The sequence below is a fragment of the Ailuropoda melanoleuca genome, chromosome 15 (assembly GCF_002007445.2).
Source record: "Ailuropoda melanoleuca isolate Jingjing chromosome 15, ASM200744v2, whole genome shotgun sequence".
Lineage (NCBI taxonomy): Eukaryota > Metazoa > Chordata > Mammalia > Carnivora > Ursidae > Ailuropoda > Ailuropoda melanoleuca.
Window position 1 is genome coordinate 40,279,336 of NC_048232.1, and position 22,219 is coordinate 40,301,554.

General features: G+C 39.7%; 1 protein-coding gene across 1 annotated transcript in view; it reads right to left on the reverse strand.

Moving 5' to 3' along the window:
* GNS (glucosamine (N-acetyl)-6-sulfatase) overlaps positions 1-22,219 on the reverse strand; it is a 61,672-nt gene that overhangs the window by 35,009 nt on the left and 4,444 nt on the right. The window contains exons 2-10 of the mRNA XM_002920047.4: positions 21,396-21,455; positions 18,319-18,525; positions 16,088-16,153; positions 15,358-15,456; positions 13,768-13,935; positions 12,007-12,089; positions 10,684-10,802; positions 8,233-8,336; positions 1,279-1,380 (exon numbers count right to left, since the gene is read on the reverse strand). Coding sequence (XP_002920093.1) covers positions 1,279-1,380; positions 8,233-8,336; positions 10,684-10,802; positions 12,007-12,089; positions 13,768-13,935; positions 15,358-15,456; positions 16,088-16,153; positions 18,319-18,525; positions 21,396-21,455 — 1,008 coding nt within the window. The remainder of the gene's footprint in view (positions 1-1,278; positions 1,381-8,232; positions 8,337-10,683; positions 10,803-12,006; positions 12,090-13,767; positions 13,936-15,357; positions 15,457-16,087; positions 16,154-18,318; positions 18,526-21,395; positions 21,456-22,219) is intronic.

The following is a 22,219-nucleotide window of genomic DNA, read 5'->3' on the forward strand; positions in this document are numbered from 1 at the left end:
CTCTCCCACTCCCCCTGCTTGTGTTCCCTCTCTCGCTGGCTGTCTCTATCTCTGTCGAATAAATAAATAAAATCTTTAAAAAAAAAAAAAGAATAAATTCCCAGATGGAACTGCTTAATGTGTGTATTCTATTTTTTAAAAGACTTTATTTTTAAAAAAGATCTATTCTTTAGAGAAAGAGAGAGCAGGGTGAGGGGCAGAGGGGAAGAGAATCCTGAAGCTGACTTCCCACTGAGCCTGGAGCCTGACATGGGGCTCAATCCCAGGACCCTGAGATCATGACCTGAGCCGAAATCAAGAACTGAGCCACCCAGGTGCCCCTAAGTTGTTTTTTTTTTTTTTTTTTTAAAGATTTTTTTTATTTATGTGACAGAGAGACAGCCAGCGAGAGAGGGAACACAGCAGGGGAGAGGGAGAGGAAGAAGCAGGCTCCTAGCCGAGGAGCCCGATGTGGGAACTCGATCCCGGAACGCCGGGATCACGCCCTGAGCTGAAGGCAGTCGCTTTAACGACTGCGCTACCCAGGCGCCCCGCCCCTAAGATTTTTTAAGTACTCTCTACACCCAGCATGGGGCTTGAACTCACAACCTCAAAATCAAGTCACATCATCAACTGACTAAGCCAGTAAGGTGTCCCTTAAGGTATGTATTCTGAAGTGAAAGGTTTTGTCAAATTAGCCCCCCGACAGCTCATACTGATTACACTTTTATGAATCAGTCTGAGTAGTTTTCATTTTCTCAGACTTCTGCAAATACTTGGGTATAAATCTTTTTAATCTTTGCCAGTTGTGTAGGCAATAAAGGCCTCCTTCAGTTAAGCATTTCTTTGATCAGCACTGGAGCAATCTTTTTTGCATTTACTGTGGCCATTTCCAATTCCTCCGTGAGTTGATTAGTTCTGCTTTTGTCCACTTTTCTACTGGGATATTAATCTTTGCTTTCTAGGAACTCACCTAAGAACTCATCTATGACCAAGAACTCATCTATTATGACCAAGAACCCTCTGTATGTTGCAAGTATTTTCCCAATTTGTCATCTGTCCTCATTTTGTTTATGATGGGTTTTGGGAGGAGAGGGGAAGAAAGGAAGATACAGATCTGTTTATAAGGGTCCAATCAGTCTTTTAGAAGACTCTTTCCCACCACAGAGAAGAAAAAAATTCTATTCTCCGTTCCCCAAATTTCATAGTTTAAGATTTAAATTTTTAGTTTTAAATTTGTACAACCTGGAATTTATTTCAGAATCTTGGCTCAGGCCTGATTGAGGGCTTTATACTCACCAAAACGGGCAATAAAGACATCCCATCCATCTGTGTCTTATTCAGGTTATATCCAGCAATATCCAAAATAGTAGGACCCAAGTCAATGTTGGCAACGAGCATCTATGAGAATGAGGGGAAAAAAAACAAGCAATCTAGAACACAGTTGGTCTGGTTTTCCTTTTCTATCTATAATAGAGTTCTTCCCCCACCCCACCCATGAGACAAACAGCATTTACTATTATTATCTTTTGTACAGCCCAGACTTACTGATTGATTTATATAACTACAATAATTCAAAAAACAAAACATAAAGGTTTATAAGACTTGTAATACATGCCTCTGGGAAGTTATGTATCTATTCAACCCATACTGTTATTGATCAAAAAACATTTTTTGAAACTTCTTTGGGACTGCCTGAAGTCCGATTAATCATGAGAAAATGTTGGGGTAATTATTTTACACAAAGTGTTTACAACTTGTATTTCTACAGTTCACTAAATTTGATTTCAAATGGACTCCTGACATTTTTTAAATCCTCAAAGGTTGAAAGTTTCTTACCATGGAAGATATTAGCCCCTTTTGTAGTTTCTCAAAGTGATAACAGTACTAAAAAATGTTTGCAATAGGAGATGGAGGAGGGGGATTAAAAAAAAGATGTTTGCAATAGGCTTTGGAAACTGCAGAAAACTCATTCCAACAGTGCATCGATCAAAGTTTCCTTAAAGAGCAGAAAACCAAGATGTGCTAAATAAACACTCTAGAAATTAAGGTTATTGTCCTGCATTTATACCTTCCTTGCCTTATTCCTTTGGTTTATTAGACTATTTTCCTTCTGTATACAAATCCTCTTTAGGACCTAAACCAGCATAGTCCCGTAGAAATACAATGGGACCACATGTGTAATTTCAGATTGTCTAGTGACCACGTTAAAGTAAAAAGAAAAAGGGGAAGAAATTCATCGTATATATTATTTAACTTGATATATCAAAAATAGTACTATTTCAAATGTAAGCAATATAAAAAATTTAGTGAGATTTTATCTTTTATTTTTGAACCGAGTCTTTGAAATCTGGAATGTTACAACACATCTCAGTTTGGACTATCCCATATGTTTTGGCTCAACAGGCACAGGGGCTGGTGGCCATGGTGGTGGACAGTGCAGGCCTACATAGGACCTGAGCATATACCTAAAGTCACTTAAATCACAGGCTAGGAAAAGCTTTCATAGTGCTGAAGACAATCCACCACGGAAACCAGGGAAACTAATGTTTTTTGTTTTTTTTTTTAAAGATTATATTTATTTATTTGACAGAGACAGCCAGTGAGAGAGGGAACACAAGCAGGGGGATTGGGAGAGGAAGAAGCAGGCTCCCAGCAGAGGAGCCCGATGTGGGGCTTGATCCCAGAACGCTGGGATCATGCCCTGAGCTGAAGGCAGACGCTTAACGACTGTGCCACCCAGGCGCCCCCAGGGAAACTAATGTTTACCGAGTACCTATTGTGCCAATCCTTACAGTTATCCTTTGTTAATCCCTACCATGACCCTAGGATGCAGTGTTCCCCCCGTTTTACAGATGAGGAAGTGAAAGAGAAGTAACTGAAACAAAATCAACAGCTTGTAATTTGAAAAGCTACCATGTACTGAAAGGAAATAACAGTCTTCAGGATTGCTGAGAAAACTTAGAGCCATCTTAGGAAAGGCCAAAGGGGGATTAAAAAATAAAACCTAACTGAGGAACTTTTCATTTAAAAACAAAACCAAAAGTACAGACATAAAAGGTGAGAAAACATCTTCAGAGCATTATTCACCAGGGGCCAGGTTTCCTGGCAGCTATGATGGCTCTTACAAAGGCAGAGTGATATACTTATTTTGGCTCTGAATCAATTAGTTTAATGCTGAGCTGTCAGAAATTACCATCCAGTGGTAAGCCACTCATGGGAAAGGCAATCCTTTCTTTACTTTTCTACTTAAGTGATAAAAGTTAGAGAATTAGAATTAGATTCTAATTCTAGATTCGAGAATTAGAATGGATATTATGGGCCCATGATCATAATGACTTCTAGAAACACTAACAATTCAAGTCCTAAAATGGTACTGCTTCTATCACTAAGTATAAAAGTCACTGCGGAAAAACCCACAAAAACAATGTCTCTAGGAATTATGCAAGACCCAGTGTAAGAGATATCTTCCCTAATTCTAAGTCTCCCAGGCAGTCTGAACACACTCTGAGCCACTCTGAAAATAGTCAACAAGAATGGTATGAATATGGAAGAGAGCATGGCAGGGAAGAAAAGACAAGCAGAAACATAACTTCCAGAATCAGATCAAGGCAACAAGACCCTGACATGTGACTGAAAGATCTTCAGTCACGTCTAGAATATGAATAAAGTGAAGCCAAATCCACATGTTATTACTAGGATGTCCAAGGCAGTTTTATAAGAAGAGAAAAAAAGTAAACACCCAAATAAAATGGTGACTGCCTGTTTCATCAGGAATTGCCTTAAGAGCCATCAGCTATATTATGGGAGGCTCTCTAGAATGGCAGTCTCCTCTATGAGGAGAAAGGTCTGGAAGTTTCAGTACGAATCAAGAGTCGCTAAGATTTGTCCCAAATACCCAAGTACCAGAGACATCATCCCAGGATTCTGTTCCCAGCTATCTACAATAATCACATTTTCCCTAAAAAATAACGGACAAATTCTCTTCCCTTCCAGGCTTTGGTTTGACTAAGAGGTAAAGAATCTCAAAATCAGCATACTATGTCAGAATATGGGAGACTTCTAGTGGATACGGAGTATGAGGGAAGAATCCAACAGAGAATTCTACCTGTCTCTGGTTTTTACAAACAAGAATTAGAATGGATATTATAGGCCCAGGATCATAATGACTTCTAGAAACACTAGCAATTCAAGGTCGAAAACGGTACTGCTTTTATCACTAAGTATAAACTTAAAGATTCATTTATGGATTGGAACTGGAAAGCACTGACAAGACCAAAAGTAAATTATTTCATAGATCACAGCCTCGCAGTTTGGGGACGTTCTTAGGATTTATGTATATAGATATTCTGATCAAATAAAAGCTCTTAGAAAATTCTGGGGCATGAAATCAAAGGATATCATGTCTTGGATCTGCTTATATTTTAGCTCTAGAAGATTGACGGTGCTACAAAATTATGAAGAAAAAATAAGACAGCTCTCTGGAGGATACGTCTGGTTTCCAAATGGACATTTAAACCCTGATATTACAGAATTCATGTAGAGTGATCAAAGGAAAGACTGAAAGCACACCAGAGAGCACCCCAAATCCAGGTAGTGAAAAGCACTGAACCGCATAAGAAAGCAGAGGACTCCTCACATCTTGGGCTACTTCATCTGGATTCACCCCTCAGCCCCAGCTTCCCTATAAAAGAAGCCAGGGCGTCACTGAGTTACACTTGAGAATTTTCCACTTACCATTCTCCCAATTTCACATAGGGAAACAAGGCTTATTTGGCCAGCCTTAAAGCCAGTATGTTGTCTTCTTGACCCCCCAGTTCAGTTCTATTTTCCCTGGATCATGCTGAGTCATTTCCCCCCTGCTTTTTCCTCTCTTAAAACCGTTTTGAAGAACTTCTACCACCAAATCTAACGCTAGATTAACTTCCAGCTAGGAAAGAAAACCTCAATAAGCCAGTCTTTGGCATCCGCACATATCACCTGCTTCTGCTCTCCAACAGCTAACACAAAGCTAAGCCCACTGGTCAAACGTGCCCTGTTCTGGCCATCAGCTTTTGACAGCTCAGCTTATTATGCCCAACTCATAACCTGTGACACTCACACAGGACAACTGGCACCAAGACAACGACGTTGCCACCACAGATGACAAATGATCCACCATCTCTGACACTCTTTGTGCTAGGTGGAGGCTGAGCATTTCATACTTCTAAAACTACATCTGTCAGCAGAGCAATGCAACACACACACACGGATTTTGAGAACAGACACAGTTAATTTTCAGTCCTGGTTCTGCCACTTACTATGTATGACCTTGGTAATAACCATTCAAGCAACATGGATATCCCCCAATGTATGTTATGGGCTGGGTATTCTAAGCTTAGACAGTGCCTCTCTTCTAGGAACTCCTCAAGTAAAAAAAAGACAAACTCAGTAGGGTGTGGTAAGTGTGAGGGCAGCTAGGAACATGGGAAGGGCACCTACCCAAGTGGGGGCGGGGGTCTGTAGTGACTTTCCAGACAAGAGCCCCAAACCAAAGCTCTAAAGGACAATTAGTGAGGTGGAAGGGGCATGAGCAGGGCATTCCAAACAGAAGGAGCAATCAGCCACACACACACACGGAGGTGAGAGATGGTGCACTTAGAAGTAAAAGTAGTTCAGCAGAGCTGCCATTCTGTCCCCTGAACAAGCGAAGCTCATTCTCAGATGTGTGACTTCACATTTACTCTTCTGCCCAGAATGCCCTCCCACAGACCTCTGCAGGACTAAATCCTTTTCAACACCCAGGTCTCTGCTCAAATGCCTCAGAGGCTTTCACTGACAACTGTAGCTACAGTATCTGGCTCTCCGGACATTGGGAGTTAAGAATCAATCTTCCCTGACTGCTCAGTGCTGTGTAGCCAAGCCTGCTGGCCCAAGAAGATATTTAAATATTTTCTCAGCTATACTGTAATGGTTAAGGATAGACTCTGGAGCCAGACTCTGATATTTTATAGCTACATTATCTTGGGCAAGTCATTTAACTTCTATACCTTAGCTTCCTCATCTGTGACGTGGGCATAACAGTATCTGTATCTCATAAGGCTATGAAAGTTAAATATTTGAGTTGATACAGCTAATACACTTAGAATAGCACCTGTCACACACTAAGCATTTAATAAATGACAGATATTATTGTTGAAATGGTCTCCTAGGAACCAGGTTTCATTTAGACTGCTTAGAGAAGGTGAACTTTTCTGATTTTAATATTTAGATGCCACTGTTAACTTGGAAGATAAAAGGAACAGTTTGTCTGATGGGCAGCTGGCTGACACATGCCATTCTGTTCTCATTCAGCCTCCCTCTCCACACTGGTTAGAAGTGGCTCTAGTAGCCCTGCTCCTTAGAAATGCACACAGCTGCCGACATGTTCTCCTGAGTCAACTCCCAACACCAAGATCAAGAACACGCTTTTAAGACTAAGTGAAATAAGTCAGTCAAAGAAAGACAATTACCATGTGATCTCACTGATATGTAGAATTTAAGAAACAAGGCAGAGGATCATAGGGGAAGAGAGAAAAAAATGAAACAGGACAAAAGGAGAGAGGGAGACAAACCATAAGAGACTCTTAATCTCAGGAAACAAACTGAAGGTTGTTGGAGAGGAGGTGGGTGGAGGGATGGGGTAACTCAGTGATGGATGCTGGGGAGGGTATTAAATAAGACTGATGAATCACAGACCTGTACCCCTGAAACAAATAATACATTATATGTTAATTAACTGAATTTGAACTAAAAAAATTAAAAAAATTCAAAGAAAGAAAGGAAGGCTTAAAAAAAGAAGACTTAATGGTCTTCCAAACTCGCTATCTCCTTTGAAAAGAGACCCATTTATCAGGTACTGAATTTGTAGTGGGAAGTGACTGGCTTTAGGAATGTAGGTGTTAAGAAAAAAAGAAAACTTGGGCGCCTGAGTGGCTCAGTCAGTTAACCGTTTGCCTTCGGCTCAGGTCACGATCCCAGGGTCCTGGGATAGAGTCCCACATTGGGCTCCTTGCTCAGCGGGAAGTCTGCTTCTCCCTCTGCCCCTCCCCACTGCTCCTGCTCACTTTTTCTCTCACACTCTCGTGCAAAAATAAAAAAAATAAAAAAGAAAACTCAAAAGAAATTATTAAGGCCATTTTACCTTTCTGAAAGAATTTCAACAGAATTCCATCATGAGCATTACAAAAAGAAGTGAATTACAGACGCTTAAAGTAAACATTAAACCCCAAAGTTAGAACAAAGTAACTAGTATACCCAGAAAGTCTGGCCTGTTTTCCAATTTTAGCTTAAATGATGTATTTGCTCATTCTCTTTTGTCTCGCAGAGCTGGGACTAAAATTGTGTTATTAGAGAAGAAAAGACATAACTAGTAGAGCTTATCGATTCTTATCTTCCAAGCATTAGACCAAAGTGTTTTGGATCAGAGTGCCCACAATCTCTAGGAACAAAGTGTCTCAGTATTAGGTACCAAGTTTGGAAAAAGACACTGAAACCAAATGGAAATGGCAACAAAAGAAAGTGGTACATTATGACAGTTCTAGGAGAGAGAATCAGTAAAACAGAAATGCTTTACTGAGGAAGAGTCCCACAGAGAGAGGGACAAAATCATTAGAAGACATGCTTTCTACAGCCTTATACTCAGTGAGGTCAGATCGGCAAAAGCTATCAGCTGGAAGGTCAGAAATGCAGAATCGGAATCTGCATTTTAACCAGGTCCCAAGGGGAATCAGCACGAGGAGCTCTCATCTATGGGATAGTGGGCCCCAAACTGGGCTGTCTCTCAGAATTATCTGTGAGCTGAAGAAAAAAAGCAGAGGCTGGGTCTCTATTCTAGTCCAAGTGAGTCCATCAGAACCACTTTGGATGTTGAACTTTTCACAATTTCAGAAGGTGATGTTGATGAGGACCAAGGTGGAAAGTCACTGCTCCAAGACAAAGTAAAGATTTACAGTCTTGAAGGACAAATAAAAGCTACTCATATTGATGTGATTTGTATATATGGGAGGGTGGGGGGAAGAATACAGTTAACAGAAGGTGGCCGGGAGTTAAAAAAATAAAAATAATAAAGGCCATTGGTGTCTCCAAAGCTTATAAATACATTTACAAGATCTTAAGCCGATTAGACTTCATCCTCGTAGGAGGAGAAATCTAATCAGCCTCCTCTTCAGAGAATAGCCTTCTTTTCTCAGGCAAGCGCTACCTGTAAACACCACCAGTTTCTCAGGCACCTACCTTGCTTGTCTGATTTGGTTTGATCCCAGGTCCTCGAACCAGCAGTGGAACTTTGATATCAAACTCATACAGCTGTCTTTTGTCTATTGGCAAAGAAAACTGTCCTGAAAACAAAATACAGAGGGTGAAGTTGGAGCCAGGATAGAAGTGTCACTCGCACATTCATTCAATTGACAGTAAGAATGAAAACAACTCTGTTCTACTATTTATGGGGGTTTAATGGAAAGTTTACAATTGCTTGGGTCTCTTATTACTGCAAGGCAGGGAATGAGTTCATCTTCTTTAAACAAATGACTAGAGGGACTCCTCGGTCTAAGATAGGACAAATTCAGCAAAAACAATGACTGCAGAGTACTGAAACACAAATACATAATTTATGTATGATACTCAACCTGACCACAATTGAATGAGGTTACTCTAAAAACGTAAATAAAGGGACAAAACCATTTATCTGGCCTTTCCTGAATAAACTACATTTCAAGATAATCAAACAGCTGACTTCTCTAAGGAATTCCGACTAATAAATGCAAAGGGACAGGGGCCACTGGAAGGCTCAGTCGTTAAGCATCTGCCTTAGGCTCAGGGCCTGATCCCAGGATTCTGGGATTCGAGCCCCGCATCAGGCTCCCTGCTGTGCTGGAAGCCTGCTTCTTCCTCTCCTACCTCCCCTGCTTGAGTTCCCTCTCTCGCTGGCTGTCTCTCTCTGTCAAATAAACAAATAAATAAAATCTTTAAAAAAAAAATGCAAAAGGACAGAGTTACGAAGTCAACATTTTGCCATTTTTGAGAGAAGAGTGGATTAAAGCAACAATTATCAATGGAAGCTTCAGCCACAAAAGGTTCATAGGACAGGCTCAGGCTGACACCCCATGAGCCATTAACTAATAGCAGCATCACAAGAGTGGGTCAACCAGATACCAACATGAAGTGATGTAATAGGAAATACATATCAGTATCACCAAGGAAGCATTCTCACTGAAAATGTCAATTTCTATTAAGACTCCTAGATCTAACTACCAATCCATAGGAAATGCTGACTAAAGAAACACAAGTTAAGGCATCACGAGAATGCAATTAGCCAAATCCAGAATGTGAGATATTCTAAGTAACAACAACAACAAAAAAAAACCCTTTTCCCAACAAATTAGTGGCAATAACAGCCTCAGGGCACATAAAAAAGTACCGGTAGCGTGTGGCCTTTGTCTAGATACCAATATATAATAAACTAGTCAGATGCACAATGTAGTGGTGATGTACAGAATCACAATGTCTGGAGTTTCTTCAAAACCTTGTAAGCTAGGGGCGCCTGGGTGGCTCAGTCAGTTAAGCATCTGCCTTCGGCTCAGGTCATGATCACAGGGTCCTGGGATCAAGGCCCGCATCAGGCTCCTTGCTCAGTGGGGGGCCTGCTTCTCCCTCTGCCTGCCACTCCCCCTGCTTGTGCTCTCTCTCTCCAACAAATAATAAATAAAATCCTAAAAAAAAGAAAAAACCTCCAAAGCTAAATAAAGACAAACATGGGGAAGGTAGGAAGAAAAGACTGGCCACATGTAGCTGAAAAATTGAAGCTGAAAATGGAGGTTGTTTTTTTAGTCTCTACTTTGAGAGCGTAAAAAATTTCACAACAGAACATTAAATGCCTCATCAATCTGCTCCTATACAAGCAAGCCTCACGTTAGTAGTTTTCAAGTTTATGAAATTGATAGCTGGAGAAAGAAGACATTCATTTTTCAGAAAATCCGAGTAGAAAAAAGGGAAGTCAAGGATGTGGGCTGACTCATACATAGTTTTGAAAAGACAAAACATCAAACAAAAACCACACACACACACACACACACACACAAATCAATAAAACTTATCTCACAATTTCACAAGAAAGGGGTTTTCCTCCAAGACAACCTTCTCTTGGTCTTTTGATGTAAGATCTCTTACCCTTAGTCTCTAAGGTCTACTTGCCCTTTAAATATAGTAGAGTTTCGGGGGCCCTAGGTGGCTGAGTCGGTTAAGCGGCTACCTTCGGCTCAGGTCATGATCTCAGGGTCCTGGAATTGAGCCCCGCATCAGGCTCTCTGTTCGTCACTTCTCCCTCTCCTACTGCTCTCGCTGTTTGTGCTCTCTCTCTCAAATAAATAAAATCTTAAAAAAAAATAAATCCAGTTCAGTTTCTTACCTTTTTCCTAAAGCCTGCCTCCAACCTAGCAAGCTCACTCTCTGCTCCCAACTCCTAGAACGTCATGTAATTTGGCACGTGAAACAGCAAATAACGCAACCTGATCTCTCCATGTGCGAACGAGCTGACCCTCTAACCAGGGGGTTCCTGAGGGCAGCACCTACCCCTCTGGCCTGTCCACTGCTACAACAGGCCCAGAGCTCCCTGCTAGTGCTACTGACTGGGTGAAAAAGGAAAGGCACCTCATCAAAGCCACAGGAATACCCCAGTCTGCCCCTTACCTGTGTGATAGCCATTGTCTGAGGTATAAAAGATGTATGTGTTGTTAAGCTCCCCATTGAACTCCAATCTCTTAACCAGTTTCTCCACAAGGTCATCAACTGACAGTAAAGTTTGCCATCTGGATATATACAGAGGGTGACAATAGGATTTCAGAAACAACGGCTGAAGGAATGCTATCTTGCCAAAAAAGCAGGAGCAAAGTCCAAAACAAAACCACCCAAAGCCCCCAAAACATGCTCCCTAAAAGCTTAAATCCCAAACTTCCTTTCCTCAGACCCTTCACTGAAAAAAAAAAAAAAAAAAAAAAAGATGAGAAAATCCCAGAACATAATTACTTCATTCCAAATTTAACTGTTTTCAAAGAAATAAATGAGGCTTTTAATAACCAGTTAGCTTTATTACACTGGTGATGAGAGCAGAAACAACTGGAAGGGAAAGCTGTCAATTCAGTACTGATTAACACAGATAAATTCAGATAGACCCATGCTACAGCAACATTTAAGGGTCTAAACTAGGGGTTGGCAAGCTATAGCGATGGGGCAGTTTGCTCACAGTTTTTGTTTTTAAATTGTGGTAAAAACTACACAATGTAAAATTTAACATCTTACATTTTAAGGGTACAAACAATAGTATTAAGTATATTCACACAGCGAAGCGATCTCCAGAATCTTTTCTTCTTGTAAATGTGAAACTCTGTACCCAATAAACAACTCCCTGTTTTTGTATGAAGTTTTACTGGAACAAAGTCATGCTCACTCATTCACATATTGCCTAGTTTTACTCCAACCACAAAGCTGGGCAACTGTGACAAAGACTGTCTGGCCTAACAGGCTATAATATTTACTCTCTGGCCCTTTACAGAAAAAGTTTGTTAGCTCCTGGTATAATCTAAATACATCTTAAGAGAGTGTAATGAATTTTTAAGAACTGACTTAAAGAAATTCCTTGAAATTCCAAATAGCAACGGCAAATATTCTGCTCTAGTCTAAGCCTTTGGGTCTTATGCAAATATTGAGCCTGATCTCTCACAAACTGACCTTTTCTTCAGACACAGGGAAATTTTTTTTTTTTTTAACCAAATGGCTCCACTTTGCAATTATGTTTTAACAAGTCTTAAAAATGAATTGTTTTATTAGTCCTGAGGTCCAAAGACCATCTCCTACACCTTCTGGGGCAGCAGACCCCCAATCAAAGAGTCTCTCCCATCAGCTTGCTACCTTTTGATTTTGTGTCAAAGATAACCACATGTGCAGTCCCTTTTTCATGGGCTGATTTGGAAAGTCCTCAAAGACCACCCAGATTGAGAAAGTAGCAGCTCTTACCTTTTCCGAAAGGCATTATCTAAAAACTGAATTGAAGAATTAGTCATTGGGGTCTTGGCTTGCCTAATTAACCAGTGCTTGTTCTAAAATTTAGAAGAAAAAAAATGTTAGGACCAAGTCACTAAAATCAAATAAGCTACTAGAGTACATAATGAAAAGGACCATTTTATACTTCAGCAAAAACGAACTTCCTGGAGCAGGTAAGGAACTTCAGACTTCCTGTCCCCTGCCCCATGTGTTCCTAAAAACACTTTCTATAGATTATCACTCATTCTTTAGCTTCTTCCCAGTAACTCCCAAATGAAAGAAGGCCTGGGCTCCTTATTAGCAACATTAACCAGCATTCAAAGAGATTTAGTGAAAGATATTGGGAAACTCCCTGCTAAAAGGAGTCTAAAACTATAACACTGAGTCTATGCTTTGGGTCTCCTATCCAAGCTACAAATGGGTAAATATTAACTTTACCTTCCAATAAGTTTCGCCCTAAAAAGCCATCATTCTATCATCCTCTATTTTCCTACCCAAGATATTGATTATCCTTGAACTGTGTGGAGATCTCATCATAGCAATTTCCTAAAACCTCAAGCCCAAATCTAGAGGGTTCTTCTCTTTTAAATAAAGCACTCACCGTTTTAAAAAACAAAAACATTCCCATACATCATTAATTCTCTCCTCTCTACTCATAAAGCCCTAGGTTACCATCTCTCAAACTGTCAGCCTCCAAGGGTTCTTAGTTTAACATGTTTGAGAAACGTTATACAGCATAGCCTCCTCTTGGAAAATCATGCTGGAACAGGAATAACTCTGAGAAATTCTACAACAAAGTGACTTCGTTAAAATTTCTAAACTTACTTGCTCATGGGAACCTCTATTAACTTCTTTAGGAACACAGAAAATGGCCCTCTAGTTCAAAACTTAGTTCTCCCAGCTTTAAAGATCCTACTTAAGCACTTGCCTACAATGTGCCCGGTAACGTGCTGAATATTTCTATGTTCTTTAATCCACGCTGCGGCTGCATGAGGAATCAGGATCTCCCACTTTACTTATTTATTTCTCCCACTTTAGACAGAAAAGCAGAAGTTAAGTATCTTGCTCACAGTCAGGTCACTTGGCTCGAAAGTGGTAGTGCTGAGTCTAATCCAAGACTCATTCTGTCTACCACACCTTGCCAGCAATTAAGATTTCTGGGCAACAGGCATAAGGCAGTAGAGAACTTCTGCCTTTGAACCAGTGAACAGCCAACCCTCTGTGCCAAGGGAAGTGTGAGTAACTGGCATAAGGGGCAAATATTTAGGTTATGGCCCTTAATTATATTCCCTGCTCTCGCTCATTTCTCCATTTAACTTCCCTTTCCAATCACATTGCACTATGTCACCCCCTCTTTTCTATGTCTCAGGCCTGGTGAGGGCCACCCTCAGGAGCTACTGCAGGCCTATCTCAGCCCCATGGAACGTGTCTCAGCCACTACCACTGCCACGTAGAGGAGAGCCAGCACAGAGATTAGTAGGAGAGCCTGCGGTCAGGAAAGAGCATTTCTTTAATATTTCCTGTGGACTCTCCAGCTGCTAACTGGATGTGTGGCAGGAAGCTTATCTGCACTTATGAAGCATGTTTATGCTATCTATTATACTCAAGACAGGTACAATTACCTTTAAAAGATCTGTAAGGAAAACCAACTACATGGCTCAAAGGCTCCCTAACAAGATAATATACGGTTTCTTATATCAAGTGTGGTTTAATTCAAGGGTTAGGGGAAGCTACCGCTCCATGGATGTTGAAGTTCTTATTTCTTGGTGCAAAGACGTTCTGGAAGGTCTTCTGGTACTGAGGTGCGGCTGTCCAAGGAGAATGAGGTGCTGGTGTGGAGATCATCATGAAGAACGGCTCAGAGTTGGACTTGTAGTCCAGGAAGCCCAAAGAGATATTAGCCTGAGATATACAAAGATCGGTCATCTTCTACCCAGGACTTGAGAGACGCATGTTCTCAGGTATACAGGAGGTAGAAGGTCATATTAGCTTTTAATCAATCTTAAGAATTTAAACCAATTTTAACGATCTTAATATTAACACAATCTATGTTACAGTTACTTACAAGTATGTTGTTGGAACAACTATTTGGGTTTTAGGCAATACTTATTTAAAGAAATGGAAAAGCATACCATCCTAAGAAAGCAAATAAGATCTTAGTGATTTTACATGATCTAAGAATCGTTATGCCTCCCCGTAAGGAAAGAAACAGTAATCTGGCCTTTTAAGAATTAGCTTGCATTAATACGGCTTAGACTATGCCTCTGACGCCCTAAAGTACATAAAAAGAGAGTCAATCTAATTCACAGTGGGACAGGTGGATTAAGTTACCTTAATCTGTAGACATCATAAGTTATGCCAACTAAAGCAGCTAAGCTAAATGAATAACATTAAATCCAAACACATCACACCAGGATTTTAATTTATATTGACTTTAATTTTTCATTTGCTTATCTGGAGATACATTATGAAAATGAAAGCATCCCACATACATGCTATGTGTTTAATTTTTCTAGTTGATTTACAGCTTCATTTATTCCCATCACTAAACTTAACAGATACTGACTGCATCAATTTCCTTTCACCATCCCACTACTCCTTTCACCTGCTTACTCTAGCCCTGTCAGAAGCCTGCGGTCCCAACGCGCCGAGCACATTTCTGCCTCAGTGCCCCCCACACCCATTGTTCCCTCTGTCTGTGCACTCTTTCCCCTGATCTGCATAGCTCACTCTCACCTCCTTAAACGTCATCTAAGTAATGCCCATACCTTGCCTTATTTGTCTACCTGGAAGGACTCTGCTTCATTTACTGAACCACCTGCTATGCTGGGTGCTGAAATATCTGGTGAATGAATACTCTATGGAGGGCTGTCATTAGAAACACCTTAGACAGGAAAGGAAAGTCCTAAATTCACCCAGTTTCAGTAATTTTTATATATAAATCCACAAAGACTTAAGAACTTCCAGTCCCCAGCACCCCATCCTCATGGTGAAGCTGCCATCTCAGAGCTTGTGAGTGAATCTGGGGTCAAGAGTAAGAACCTCTCAAGTAAAACCTCTTCAAAGTAATCTCTATAGGCTTAGAGATTAGCCTTTGGAAAAGGATTTGTTGATGGAATTTCAAGAACATTAACGCTGAGCCTGGCTTATATACAAAGAAAAATGCCCTCAGGAGTCTTTAATCAGTTGGAAATATTTTTTGGCAGTTAAATGAAGTTATTATTCACTCCCATTACTCAACATGACCAAGTCCAGAGGTTTTCTAGGCAGAGGTTTCAATCAACTGTGAGCCAAACCTGCAAGAACAGAGCTTTGATAACTCACCAGAACATCTGTCAGGTAGTCCACACTGTAGTTTTCACCATGCTTCCGGGCCTTCCCATTGATAGAGAGGGTATAATTATAGTATTTAGAATTCTTTTCCTATTAGACAGGAAAGTAAAATTTGTTAAGAAGTCAGCACACCAAATGAAAGTCAGAAATCATGCTGGGCTAAACTACACTCCATTTAAATAGTGATAAGACATTATGGGGCACCTGGGTGGCATGGTTGGTTAAGTGTCAGACTTTTAGTTTCGGCTCAGGTCGTGATTTCAGGGTTGTGAGACTGAGCCCTGCATCGGGCTCCATGCTCACCATGGAGTCTGCTTGAGACTCTCTCCTTCTGCCCCATCCCCCCAGCCCTAGTCAAATAAATCTTTAAAGAAAAAAAAAAGGCATTTAAAAAAAGGGTAATTACTCACATTAGTACTGAATTGGATTTTTTGCCTAGAGTTTTATCAACTATTGGCATAGTTTCAATAATCTGTCATAGTTTAAAAAGACACAAGTGGATCAGACAGACAGCAAAATACGTAACTAAACCTTGTGTGATGCAGGAAAAACATCCTCCAGAGGAGTGACTCACAATCAATAGACTTTCTTTTAAAGAGATAAAATAGCTCATCCTAAACGCAAAGCAACTTATGTCAAAATCAGAGCTAAATTAGAGAGTACGCATATTTTACGTCTCTAGGGCTGTGTATAATCGTCACCGACTTCAGTAATCACTCACCAAGGCATACCAGTAACTCCAGCCTAGAGGTACGTGTTCTAATCCACCTGCATCTGGGGCCCCATACTGAAAAGCAAGACAAGCAGGACATTAGAAATGCTCAGACATGACCAGATCAGAAAGAAAGAGGAGACTTTTAGAATCCTTTTAGATCAGTGCCTGAAACCAGGTGCTCAATTTTCCCAAACACATAAACCTAGTCAAAAAGTAAAGAACACTATAATCCTAGGAACATCTCAAGTTGGAGTTTGGAAACTATGGCTAGTAGGCCAAATCTAGCCTGCCAACTATTTGTATGATCAGCAAGCTAAGAATTTTTTCCCATCCATTAAAAAATACAAACAGCAATCAATAGAAGAATATTTTGTGACATGTGATAGTTATAGGAAATTGAAATTTCAGTGATGAAGTTTTTTTGGAACACAGGTGCACTCATTTTGGTTTGTGTATGTCTATTGCTGCTTTCATGCTACAATGGCAGAGTCAAATACAGGAATCCCCCTTATTTGCAGTTTCATTTGCCATGGTTTCAGTTAACCCCTGGTCAATCGTAGTCCAGAAGCAAATGATCCTCCTGTTAGAAGGTTCACAATGCCTGCCATTCACCTCCCTTCATCTCATCAAGTACGTGTTGTATCATCCCACATCACCACAGGAAGGGTGAGTACAATGCAGTAAGATATTTTGAGAGACACAACATTCACATAATTTTTAATGCATTATATGGCTGCACTTGTTCTATTTTGTTATCAGTTGTTGTTAATCTCTCACTGTTTCTAATTCATAAGTTAAACTTTATCACAGGTACATATACACAGCTACAAACTGTATATATACAGTTCAGTACTAGCCATGGCTTCAGGCATCTACTGGGGGTCTGGGAAAGCATCCCCCGTGGATAAGGTGGTGGTGGGGAACTACTGTCACCACAAAATAGACATATGACCTGCAAAGCCCAAAATATTTACTTCCGGCCCTTCCTAGAAAAAGTCCTCATGGCTTAGGCCATAGAGTTCATTTCCTGAGCTACTGATGGCATAGACTGAATACTCTAACTGATCTTGTGGCTAACAACAGCCAAAATAATCAGACTATGAGCTCTCGGCCTATAACTTCACTTGTCCTGATGATGAAACCTCCTTTGGAGCTCAATTTATTTGATGAGATGAATTAAGTGACCAGAGAATTATCCCATTTTATCTCGACAAGGTTTAGCATTGCCCATTTAAGGAAGAATTTAATCTATGAGAAATTGTTGTATTTTAATGAATTTCTTCTAATTTTGTATAGATGTTAAATGATCTTTGATATGCAAAGTAGTATAAATTCTCTTTATGACCCACAGCTTTATCTGAATAACCTAGTAGCTGTACTTATTTCTCATGATTCTTTTCAAACTGACTCATCTTCCTTCAAACTCACAAGGCTGCAAATTCTCCCAATTGTGGGGAGGGAAAGAATGAACAGAATATTCAGATGAGATATTAGTGTCTCTAGCAACCGTGGATAAAGTATGTAAGAAAATGTACCTCTTTTCTTTGTCCTGCATCCTCAGTTTTACTATAAGGGATAACCCAGATACTCTCAAACAAACTATTTAAGTTTGAACTCTAAAAGCTAAAGCCAATGTGGTGAACCTGGGGGTCATGAAATCTGACCTTGGTAGGCTTTAATGGGTATCCCTCTATCCAGGCGCATAAGAGGTCACTACATCAACCACTAAGTCATATGCTTTAGTGGCCTGAATATCCCAGGCTCTGGGCGTTTTCCCCTCTATCACTGATCTCTCCACATTTTGTTCCCATTCTTTCAGGTTAGAAAAAGGGTTAGGCTTAAGTTGTTATAACGCAGGAAAGGTGGTAGAAGGAAAAAATTCTTCCTCATCCTGAAAAAGGGGAAGTGGAGACAAAGATACCATGACAGCCACATGACAAGCAAAATTCTTGAAGAAAAAGGGGAAGATCCATCAGACGGTAGCAGTCATAGGACAACTTTAAAATAAGTGCTATGAGGCTTTTTAAAGGAAGAAGAACTACAGTACTTAAATCATGTAAATATGTTCAAGTAAATAAATTCTTGTTTAATGGGCAGATTAGTAGAAAACAACATATACCAAAAACATTTTAACATGACTCAAGTGGATAATAATTAAAAGACAACACGAATTACATTAATTCACATTTATAAAGCTTTTTTTTTTTTTAAGGGAATAATTAGATCATTCAACCTACCTCATTTAAGTATTTCCCTGCGAAAAAGGTCTGATAACCACACATCGATCTGAGAATTGCTGGGAAAGTATTTGGTTCTTGGATCTTCTGCCAAGACTTGCTACTGCAGTTTCCCTCTAAAGTGTTGTTAACAACGTGATGATTATGTGGGTACTTCCCTGTCAAGATACTGGCTCTGCTCGGGCAGCAAAGAGCACTTGGCACATACTACAAAGGAACAGAAAAAAACCCGGTTATACAAGAAATATGGATTTCTCATCATTTCTAAAGAGAGTAAAGAAAGCTACTTAATACTCTAACTTTGAACGTCTAGTTTCTCATGGAATAGAGTTTTTTCGTTTGTTTGTTTTTTGGTAACACATGATACCCTTTAGAGCTGCTTTAAGTCACATAGTGGAGACAGTAAACTAAATAAATCAAGAGAACAGATTTCTTTTTCAGTTGGTTTCTTTCTGCAGAATAAAAGTTATTCCAATTTCATCTGCCAAAGAAATATTTACATGATAGGAGCTAGGTCTTTTTTTTTTGTTTTGTTTTGTTTAAGGTAGGCTTCACGCCCAGTGTGGAACCCAAAATGGGGCTTGAACTCAAGACCCTGAGATCAAGACCTGCGTTGAGATCAAGAGTAGGACGCTTAACCAACTGAGCCACCCAGGCGGCCCTAGAAGCTAGGTCTTAACCAAAAATAAAGACTACTACTTGACTCGAATGTAGCTGAGAGGCACAGGTTCATTTTCAGGATGATCTGTAGCTTTATATATTTCCTGTATCACTTAATACACTGAATGTAGGTTATTTTTTCTACTCTAATTATATTTCTATTAGCTACTATCATCAATGATCTTAGCCCTTTCTACCTAATATTTGTATAGGTCTTAGTACACATCACCAAGCCACTTTACAGAGAATACTGGTTTACACTCACACCAGCAGGGAAGGAATGCTCATTTAAGTACACCCTTGCCACAATCACGTATTATCCCTTTTAAACAGCTGGCATTTCTTTGGCCTTTCAAATTGGATTTGGCATTTTTAAATACTGGTGGAGACAGACATTCTCCACACGCATACTGACCAACTGTGTTTACATGAGTGATTTGTTCATGTGCTTTGTACATGTTTTCTTCCTGGGGCATCAGCTTCTTGTTATGTAAAATCTGAGTTAAGGAAGGATTCAGTCATGTAACAACTATTTGTCATTTTTTACTTTTGCTTTTTTAATTTTGTCAGATATTTGACTTCTGTGATTTTCACATTGGCAAGCCTTTTAATCCTTCTGCTTTTGTGTCTGCTGACCTATTTTATGGTCAATGTCACGCTGTTTATTGTACCTTCATATTACATTTTATTATCTGGAAGGGCAATTTCCTCCTTTAAGAAATTACCTTGATTGTTCTAACCTACTTTAAATTCCAGATAAATTTAAAATCACTTTACTCAGCCTAAAACAAATCTTGTTGGGATTCTGATTAGAATAAACTAATCTTAGGTCTTCCCACAGAAAGTGATGGGTGTGTCTACATGTTAAGTTTTTTTATTATATCACACACGAAGTTCTGTAACCTTATTTATAGGTCTTAACCGTTACTGGCCACCACCAGCTATACCTAGAGTCTGCTTTTTCCTGCTGTATGAATGGGCTCTCTTCTCTCTCCTCCCGAGTACTCCTCTAACTGGTTACATAGGAGAAGTTATTTATTTTTCATTTCTGCTTTACTAAAATCTATTAATTTAAAAAGTTTTCAAACAATTCTACATTTTCTAGGTAGAAAATACAAAGAAGTGGAAATAATTTGTCTTTTTCCAATATTCCAGTTAATTCCGCAGGACTTATGCCAAAGACTAGACAGTTCAGGACAGCGTTAAGTGACAAGTATTAGGGCCTTGTCTCATCTCTAAAAGCAGTGGCCTGAGTCTTTCACCTTAACTATAAGGTGAGCTATCTGTTTGAAATACTCAGCATAGTAAGGATGCATTCTTTTAACAGTTTAATAGATTACCAGGAAAGGATGCTAAAATTTCAGGGGACTTTCAAGCATCTATTAAGATGAACACTACATTTTTCGTCTTTCAACTACTGATCTTGTTGGTGGACAATATAACCACCACCATTCTGCAGTATTTACTGTAAGTCAAGCGCTGATACAAGTGCTTGCTTTACATGTATCTATTTGCTTAATATCACAAAAACCCTGAGAAAGGTTTTAGGACACCCACTTACAAATGGGGAAACCAAGGTCCGCAGAAAGTTTAATAACCTGCCCCAGGTCACAAAGTTAGAAAAGAGGCAGAGAGAGCATCCAAAACTAGGTGACCCAGCTCCAGAATCTGTGCTCTTAAGCACAACACTGTGTTGCTATTTAATGGATTTCCTGATAAGCTGGACTACTACTTACTTGATTACGTGCATGAATTTGATTTGTTAGTATTTTATTATGGATCTTTGCATCTACATTTGTTTGTTTACTTACTTATTTATTTAAAGTGGGCTCCACACCAGCTCTGAGCTCACAACCCTGAGATCAAGACCTGAGCTGAGATCAACAGTTGGATGCTCAACTGACTGAGTCAACCAGGTGCCCCTGCATCTATGTTTATATATACATATATATTCGTATCTCATACACGCATATATATGTGTATACACACACACACACACAGATGTTGGTTTTGTCTGGTTGCTATTACCTTTCTCAGGTTTGACCGTCAGGGTTAACTGGGCTTTGTAAAGTGGCCTGCTCAAGTGTTGACCACAAAGCAATTTACACAGCATGAATGTTACTTGACTCTTACAATCCATTTTCAAACCTCAAACAGTGACATTTTAAAGAAAATTCTCTAGTTCTGAGCTATAAATCAAAATGGGTTAGAGAATATCTACAATTAAGGTTGAATTCGTAAAAAGTAATGTTTCAATTAAAAGAATTCAGATCACATTTATTAAAGTCCTTCTTTTAGTTCAGACATTTAACTAGGAAAAAAACCACACAGATTACACTAGACTCCCCAAAAGAGAGTGCTTCTTCTTAGAGCATGAACAGAAAGTCTCACAAAATTAAGTCTGCTTCAAAACTTACAGCACTGGAGAAAGTCATCCCCATTTCTCCAATGAGAGCCTTGGTTTTCTTTAGTGGTGTCTGTGAAGTAAATAATCATCTGTTAAACCTTTCCTTCAATGAACAAAACACACAGACCAAAACTCATGTTTTTTGCATCTTAACTCACAATGATCAGCTCCATTTGACACTAAAAAACTGCCAAAAGAGTCCTGTGTGATTCTGGAGATGAAACAAACAGGTTTGGTTAGGCAGTTATGTCCCATGCAAAAGATCAGAGGGGTCATCACGCCTGCAGGAAGGGTAAGTTCACAGCTGATAGCATTATTCTAGCAATACTGATTTCAGTGTAATGAAATTTTGGTGCTCCCTTTCATCACCAGCCCCCTCACAGGATAGATAGGGCAGATCTCCACTAATTCATCTTTAGGAGCAGAATGTGGGCTAAGAGATGAAAGGAGACTTCCACCCTTTGAAACAGAAATAACACTTAGGTTCTGACTCTTATCTGAGAGCCAGATAAGGTCCTGATGACCAGAAAAGGACTCAAACATCACACATCCAGTGGTGGAGTCCAAATGCATGCATTTTAACTGTAAGCTCAAAACCCCATGCACTAGGCCAATCACTGCCTCAGCTAAGGACTTGAACCAGGTGGCAAAGAGTAAAGACAACAATTAATCACAAATCCTAGAGTGAGGATACAAGTATGAAGAAGGTCATTTAATACAAATAAATACAAATAAAAGAAACACTAACCATCTTTATTCAGATTCCAGACAACAAAAAAGGACCACTGAAGAGACTCTAATTTTAATTGTATTGTATGAATCAGTTCATGATGA